General features: G+C 43.0%; 1 protein-coding gene across 1 annotated transcript in view; it reads right to left on the bottom strand.

Annotated features, from left to right (window-relative positions):
- Nucleotides 1-683: 683 nt before the first annotated feature.
- The window catches only part of SYAP1 (synapse associated protein 1), a 42,221-nt gene continuing 34,159 nt past the window's right edge, over nt 684-8,745 (bottom strand). The window contains exons 6-9 of the mRNA XM_030806994.1: nt 6,817-6,965; nt 5,179-5,237; nt 4,591-4,738; nt 684-1,361 (exon numbers count right to left, since the gene is read on the bottom strand). Coding sequence (XP_030662854.1) covers nt 1,234-1,361; nt 4,591-4,738; nt 5,179-5,237; nt 6,817-6,965 — 484 coding nt within the window. The 3' untranslated portion in view covers nt 684-1,233. The remainder of the gene's footprint in view (nt 1,362-4,590; nt 4,739-5,178; nt 5,238-6,816; nt 6,966-8,745) is intronic.

Raw genomic sequence — 8,745 nt, 5'->3', positions numbered from 1 at the left:
CTCCTCACCTTGTTCTTTAAAAATAATCATATTCTATGAACATGTGTCTGCTGGTGTAGCAGAAAGAGAAGGATTAATCAATAAAGTCCTAGAAGGTGAACTCGGAGGAACACAATTTTATGAAGACTCACGGTTTAAGACAAAGCTAAAACATTTATATGTGGTGATGATTAAAACAAGAACAGCAGACTTTAAGGGGAATGGGCTTCTGAAGGTTATTATAATACAAAAAGTATGGAAGGTCCTACTTTGTATAAAAACTGTGATGTAAAATTTCTGGTATAGTTTAAAAAGGAAAGAAAGAAAAGGCCCCAGAGAAAAACAAATATTTTCGCACAGCTTTTTTTTTTTTTTTTTTTTTTTGAGACTGAATCTCGCTCTATTGCCCAGGCTGGAGTGCAGTGGCGCGATCTCAGCTCACTGCAACCTCTGCCTCCCGGGTTCAAGAGATTCTCCTGCCTCAGCCTCCCTAGTAGCTGGGATTACAGGTGCCCGTCACCATGCCCGGTTAATTTTTGTATTTTTAGTAGAGACAGGGTTTCACTATGTTGGCAAGGCTGGTCTCAAACTCCTGACCTCTGGTGATTTGCCCACCTCGGCCTCCCAAAGTGCTGGGATTACAGGCCTGAGCCACCACGCATGGCCTGCACAGTATTTCTTAATGTAAAATTCTGTGATGCTTATATCATTAAAATCAACTTATTTATTTTATCTTTTGGCTTTCAGGTGGAATTTTAGAAAATACTTGGCAGGCGAATAGTTCTGAAATTGCTTCCTCTTAAGTTCTTTGGTATAATTTGGTCATTTTGATAGTAATCAACCCATTAAGTAGGTACTTTAACACCCACATATCAATTAAAATGCAATGTGGAGTACAGATATTTAGAAAACCATGACTGAGGAATAAATTATATTTCTGACCTTATGGAAAACAGAACTCTAAAATTTTACTTATGTTTCTGTGGCAAAGATAGCCATACTGCCTACGAAGACATCTCTAACTTTATTTATATTAAAGAAATGTTCTACAAAACACCTCTTTCTGATTATTAGAAGTAACTGTTCTATATACTTTTTTAAAGTAGAAGAGGCAAGTTTCAACTTGAAAAAAGAATAATTTTGAATTTCATAAAATTATACTCTTTTATGCCTTCTGATTCCGTAAGCGTCAACATCTAGAATTTAATGTCAGTTTGCAGACTGTTAAGAATTATTCTTCTATTTCAGGAACAGCTAATTTTCCTCTTGAAGCATTTTCTCTATTTCCTTATCCCAGTTTTCATCTCGTTTTTCAGATTCTGTCACCACTTCATATTCTTGAAGTTCCTGCTGTAGTTCTTTTTCCCAATCTGCAGAATCCTCTAAAAGAAACAAAGGAGAAGAAAGAGATTCTCTCTGAATTCATAATGCTGGTGTTCACAATTTGGTCCATCTCAATTACCTACGTAAGGTCCTAGCTGCCGTAATTTTTAGTATCTCAGGCTTCACTACTATGTGTGCTCAGAAAAACTCAGTAAATTTTAACAGTGACCAAGGATAAATACAATTAGAAAGATAAATCTGTTAATGTAGAAGCAAAGGTATCAGATGTCATCAATATATTTTGGCTGTTATTTTCCTTTCTCTATGCCTCTGCTTTTCCTTTTATTTAAATGGATAATTGATAATTAATATTTGGCTGCAAGTTAATTTTTACCACTACCAATGATGATGATGGTAGCAAAAGCAGCTAATGTTTATTGAGCACTTACTGAGCTGGGCACTGGCCCAACTGCTTTCTATGTATCACGCTTTTCATCGTTGGAACAGTCCATGGACAAGGTATTACTATTTGCCACATCTTATAGATAGGGAAATGGAGACTTAGGAGAGGTTAAGCAACTTGCCCAAGATCACACCGTTTGACAGAGAAAGATAAACCACATCTGCAGGCTCCACAGTCTATGCTTAACCACTATACAGACAAAGAGCTGTCTCCTTAAGAGTGGAGACAGACACCGGGGTCTGAAGTCAGCCTGGACTCTCTCATGGTGTTCTGACTGGAGCTCTCACACTGGTCTTCCGCGCTGAGATTTAGAGCTGCAACTTTCCACATGGACACTCAATATACCTCTGTGTGTGTAGGATAATGCATCTGCTATGTAATGTTATAAAATGGTGAGAAAACAAACTGGCTATTTAAAAAGTAAAGCTAAGATTTTTTTTTTTTTTTTTTTTGAGACAGAGTCTCACTCTGTCGCCCAGGCTGGAGTGCAATGGTGTGGTCTCGGCTCATTGCAACCTCTGCCTCCCGGGTTCAAGCGATTCTCCTGCCTCAGCCTCCCGAGTAGCTGGGATTACAGGTACCCGCCACCACGCCTGGCTAAATTTTTTTTTTTTTTTGAGACGGAGTCTTGCTCTGTTGCCCAGGCTGGAGTGCGGTGGCATGATCTTGGGTCACTGCAAGCTCCGCTTCCTGGGTTCACGCCATTCTGCTGCCTCAGCCTCCCGAGTAGCTGGGACCACAGGCACCCGCCACCACACCAGGCTAATTTTTTTTTTTGTATTTTTAGTAGAGACAGGGTTTCACCATGTTAGCCAGGATGGTCTTGATCTCCTGACCTCGTGATCTGCCCGCCTCAGCCTCCCAAAGTGCTGGGATTACAGGCATGAACCACCGCGCCCAGCCTGTCTTTAAAAATAAACCTTAAACTTAGCTATAGCGAAAACAAAAATGAAATGCTTTAATCGTTCTACAGCAGCAACCTCAAAGGAAAAGACACCCTGTGTTGTGCAGGAAGCCACCAATTTCACAAATATTTATTAGCGTGCTTACTGAGTGCTAAGTTCCACATTAGGTACTGTAGGGGGACAGAAAGACAATGTGTAACTGCCCTTGGGGAGCTTACAATTTAGTCCTGGAGCCAAGACATATAATACATAAAAGACTATTGGGGCCAGGCATGTTGGCTCATGCCTGTAATCCCAGCACTTTGGGAGGCCGAGGCAGACAGATCACTTGAGGCCAGGAGTTTGAGACCAGCCTGCCAACATAACGATACAAAAAATACAAAAATTAGCCAGGTGTGGTGGTGCGCACCTATAGTCCCAGCTACTTGGGAGGCTGAGGCAGGAGAATCGCTTGAATCCAGGAGGTGGAGGTTGTAGTGAGCTGTGACTGCACCACTGCACTCCAGCCTGGGTGACAGGGTGAGACTCCATCTCAAAAAAAAAAAAAAGACTGTTGGGCTGGGCGTGGTGGCACATACCTATAATACTAGCACTTAGAGCACTTAGAGACACTGAGGTGGGAGGACTGCTTGAGCCCAAGAGTTGGAGATCAGCCTGGGGCAATATGGCAAGACCCCATCTCTACAAAAAATTTAAAAAATTAGCCTGGTGTGGTGGCACACGCCTGTAGTCCCAGCTACATTGGAGCCTGAGGTGGGTGGATGGTGTGAGCCTAGGAGTTTGAGGCTGCAGTGAGCTATGATGGCACTATTGCACTTCAGCCTGGGTGACAGAGTGAGACCCTATCTCAAAAAGAAAACTGGTTTTCAAAAGCAGCCTGCTCCTTCCCAGAAGCAATGCTTTTTTGGCATGCAGCAGCTGGGAAAAGAATCTTCCATGTACACGTCTACAGTCAAGCAGAATGCCAGCTTTTAAAAATTTATTATTATTATTATTATTATTATTCTGAGACGAAGTCTTTTTTTTGTTTGTTTTTTTTGAGACGGAGTCTCGCTCTGTCGCCCAGGCTGGAGTGCAGTGGTGCAATCTCGGCTCACTGCAAGCTCCGCCTCCCGGGTTCCCGCCATTCTCCTGCCTCAGCCTCTCCCAGTAGCTGGGACTACAGGCGCCCGCCACCACGCCCGGCTAATTTTTTTTTGTATTTTTAGTAGAGACGGGGTTTCACCGTGGTCTCGATCTCCTGACCTCGTGATCCGCCCGCCTCGGCCTCCCAAAGTGCTGGGATTACAAGCGTGAGCCACCGCGCCCGACCCGAAGTCTTGCTCTGTCACCCAGGCTGGAGTGCAGTGGCGTGATCTCGGCTCACTGCAACCTCCGCCTCCCGGGTTCAAGTAATTGTCCCGCCTCAGCTTCCTCCAGAGTAGCTGGAATTATAGACGTGAGCCACTGCACCAGGGCCAAAAATTATTTATTTATTTATTTATTTATTTATTTATTTATTTATTTTTGAGGCAGAGTCTCGCTCTGTTGCCCAGGCTGGAGTGCAGTGACGCGATCTCGGCTCACTGCAAGCTCCGCCTCCCAGGTTCATGCCATTCTCCTGCCTCAGCCTTCCGAATAGCTGGGACTACAGGCGCCCACCACCACGCCTGGCTAATGTTTTTTGTATTTTTAGTAGAGACGGGGTTTCACCGTGTTAGCCAGGATGGTCTCGATCTCCTGACCTCGTGATCGGCCCGCCTCGGCCTCCCAAAGTGCTGGGATTACAGGCGTGAGCCACCGCCTCTGGCGAGAATCAATTTTGATGCAAAATTTACAACACATTTTTGTGCACTGGCTTCAGAATAACAATTTTCTACAATTAGCTTTGGAATTAGGGAGACAAATATTTTCTTTGCTTTGATTTGTTTTGTTTTTTACCTTCCAGTCCGGCTGTCTCCTCTTGCTTTTTGTCAAGCACTAGTTGCTCCATTTCTTTCCTTAGATCTTCCTGATTTAGGTTACAGGCATCGAAGGCATCACTGACAAACTCAGAAACACCTGGGCTAGTAGAAATTTCTTCCTCATCCTGAAATGCAACAAATGAGCTCTTGAAATGGTTTGCTAAGCGACGTTTGTGTTATTCTGGTTTGCTATTGTCTCACAATTTAATGCCGTGCTATTTTTATTTCTTTTCTCCACGAGCTGTAAGACAATGAGCACTGCTCTCCAACCTTCTAACTTGCAGTTGCTTGGTAACTACATGAGTTACCACCTGAGGCTATTATTCTCCCTCACAGTTTGAATCACTCCAACCGTTCTCTCCAATCCCTGATGAGCACATCTAGAATTACATATGCCAGTATATCGTCCTCAAGTCTCAGCCGTAGTTCCTTGACTATTCAAGTACCAGATGCTGCTTCTTCCAAACCCATATTCATACATAGTTTTAAATGGTATCAGAAAGAGTTAACACAGTTACTTTATTTCCAGATATCAACTACTAGGTACAATGTAAAACTGGATTACCTCTTGAGTTTTAAGCTGAGATTTGATTACAACGGGTGGCGTTTTGGGCCGTACTGCCTCTAAGAAGTGAGAATAAGAGAGACAATAATTGCTTGGTTCAGTTCTGAATACATATTATAATCACAGTAAAATATCCACAAGTATTATGATACTAAATAATTTTCAGAAATGAATTTTTATGTTATGCTTTCAGCTTTTCTTAAGTTATAAGAAACAGCCATGGTGAAACCATCTCAACCTCTTACTTTGGGGATATTTTTATCTATCTATCTATCTACCTATCTATTCATTTATTTATTTTTAGACATGGCATGTCACCATGTTGCCCAGGCTGGACTCGAACTTCTGGGCTCAAGTGATCCTCCTGCCTCAGCCTCCTGGGGATATTTTTAACATGTCATCATATTCAATACATATCCTTATATAAAATTTCCAGCAGGAAATAATTTTTAATTACAGTGTTAGCAAAATTCATTGAAGAATAGTTCTGTCCTTTTTTAGAATAATGAGAATTAAGTTATTTATCAAGTTTGCCTGCTGATATGAGTGCTAGAAAAAGGCAGTCTTTATGGAATACTGTCATAAGTCCATTTTGTTAAACAAGGCAGTATTTGGCAAAATGGCATTTTCCAACAAAATTAACATAAATGCTAAAGAATGACAGACAATTGGGATGCATGTTAACATTGATTTACAAAATGACAAATTTTCCTGTGTAAAGCAACTTCACTCCATTTCCCTGACACTAACAGCAGTGTCAGATCCTGTCCTAGTATTCTGTATAACCTGTACCTCAGGACATGCTGTTTTGCTTAATCATTTAAAATTCCGTGAATTAAATCACGCCGCTTCTTGTGGGATAAATGTCCAGCTGTAATGAGTACCTACTATACACAGCAGTTACTCACTAAAAATTTAAAATATGACACAGAATGTGTTTCTTATTTTAATTATTACAGATTTCAAACAGCTGCCCTTATTATAAACACATTCCCACAACCAGGGGTAAGTTAGTGTCACAATGAGTCCAATGTTCATCAGCGCCTAGCTCAGAACTAGATAGATCCTTTTAACTTGGAGTGGAATGGAGCTTTGTTCTGCTCTACAGACTACACGCACTAGAGAAACATCAGGTTGAAACAAACAAAAAGGAGGCGACTGAATCAGAGTGGAGGACAGAAGTATAAAGAATCACATGGTTAAGGGCCAAAAATGAGAGGTGGGGAAGATGATGGATGTTTGAGAGAGAAATAAAAAGAAAAAAAAACTCGCCAGGCACAGTGGCTCATGCCTGTAAGTCCCAGCTACTTGGGAAGCTGAGGCAGGAGGTTCGCTTGAGTCTAGGAGTTTGAGGACAGCCTGGGCAACATAGCGAGACCCGTGTCTAAAAAAAAAAAAAAAACAAAAATAAAAACAAGGAATGAGAAAGGAGATAAGCAAAGTAAAGGAAAGCTTGGGGAAGACATGTGTGAGCTGGGTTAGAGAGAAGGCAGTAAGAGAAAAATGAAGATTTCCTCTGGGAGGAAAAGAATTTTTCCCTAAGGCAATGACATTTCTGGTATGTATAAGAGGTCAAGCTCATTTGAGTCTCTAAGAACAACTTTTTCTGTAGAGTGCTGTCTTCTACCCAGAACGTACCTGCCAGCGGCAAATCCTGCTCTCTGCCATTGCTCTTCTCCTCCTTCCCTGCGGCCTGCTGTTGGGCGGCCAGGGCGGTGAGCTGGGCTGACTGCTTAATCAGGGAGACGCGGTAAAAGTAGTTCCTCCAGAACACTTCTTCCTTCACACTTTTAAAGAAAGGCAAATTAGAACAGTGGAAAAAGGCAAAATTAAAAATGAATAAAAAGCAGACAGACAAGAACACATTTGAGAACGCACACAGACAAGTGCACGCAGGGGTTATTTGTTGTAGAGGGGACTGGAGTAGACGATTTGCAAAAGCACTTTCAAAGCTGAGTGGGGTTCAGAGGGGGTTCATATTGGCTTTAACAATTTTTTTTTTTGACACGGAGTCTTGCTCTGTTGCCAAGGTTGGAGTGCAGTGGTGTGATCTCAGCTCACTGCAACCTCCGCCTCCTGGGTTCCAGCAATTCTTTTGCCTCAGCCTCCCGAGTAGCTGGGATTACAGGTGCCCGCCACCATGCCCAGCTAATTTTTGTATTTTTAGTAGAGACGGGGTTTCACCATGTTGGCCTGGCTGGTCTAACTCCTGACCTCATGATCTGCCTGCCTCGGCCTCCCAAAGTGCTGGGATTACAGGCGTGAGCCACCGCACCCAGCCCGTATTCACTTTAGAATTGAAAGCTAACAACAGGATAAACCTAACAGCTATCTTCCCCGTAGCAGCAAAATACAAGTTACAGAATACCAATGGAACCTCAGCATTTCTTGGTACCTTAATGATACCAATACTGCTCTCGGTAGAAGAAAACATGGCATTGTTATGAAACTAGCATAATCAACCTGGGAAACCAGAAGCAGAGCCAGGACTCCACCAATCACTTGCTGTTTCTCAAGAGGATTAAATGCTTTCCAGCAGTGAGAAGCAAGCATCGTGGCTGTTGTTCCTTATGAAAGAGAATGTTTGGCAGCTTGCTAATAACTAGTAACCAGTAAGAGTTAGCAATGGGGTGGGAAATGCTTGATAAAAAGATTGAAGTACCGTTCAACCTGAAAACTCTCGGTGGTTCTCAAACCTGGCTACCTATTAGAATCACCTGGTGTGATGTGTTGGTGCCCAAGTGGGTGAGGTAAGTGTCCACAGAGGGGGGTGGCCTGGAATGGAGAGTGAGAACCAAGCAGGGAGAGAAGGGTGTTTGAGCAGAGGAGTGAGTGGCAGCAAAAATGACAGATCAGCCACATGCATGGGGAATAAGTAAAAACATTAAAGATAGTAGAAACCAGGTTTCTCACCATCAGAGAGGAGAGTTACAAACATGGAAAGGGACAAAATGAAAATGACCCCCGTCATGAGGTACCACCATGAACACATGGTTTTCATTCCACACAGAAATGAGCACACACACATTCCTTGGCTGTGTCCACTGACAGCATGCAGAGCAGTGGCACCCCAATGGCAATGAGCACACCTGGCATCCAGATCTTGCTTTCTAAATACCAAGATTTAGACTTTCCACTAAAAGGATCCAGAGCTCCTTGGGGAAATGGCTGATTCCTGGGTTAGAGCAGAGGAAGAACACTATCTTGTGCCAGAAAGCAAGGAAACGTGTGAAGAAATGATGGGGACGAGTTAGAAAGACACAAGTCAGCTTGAATAGTCTCCCACTGGCCAAATTGGTAATTATTTTTTTTTTTTTTTTGAGACAGGGTCTCACTCTGTCATCCAGGCCAGAGTGCAGTGGTGTGAACATGGCTCACTGTAGCCTTGATCTCACCAGCCCAGGTGATGCTTCTGCCTCAGCCTCCCGGGTAGCTGAGACTACAGGCACATGCCACCATGCCTTGCTAATTTGTTTTTTTTTTTTTTTGAGACGGAGTCTCACTCTGTCACCCAGGCTGGAGTGCAGTGGCACGATCTTGGCTCACTGAAATTTCCGCCTCCCAGGT

This window comes from Nomascus leucogenys, chromosome X, assembly GCF_006542625.1.
Source record: "Nomascus leucogenys isolate Asia chromosome X, Asia_NLE_v1, whole genome shotgun sequence".
Classification (NCBI taxonomy): domain Eukaryota; kingdom Metazoa; phylum Chordata; class Mammalia; order Primates; family Hylobatidae; genus Nomascus; species Nomascus leucogenys.
This window is presented reverse-complemented; position numbering and strand designations above follow the sequence as displayed.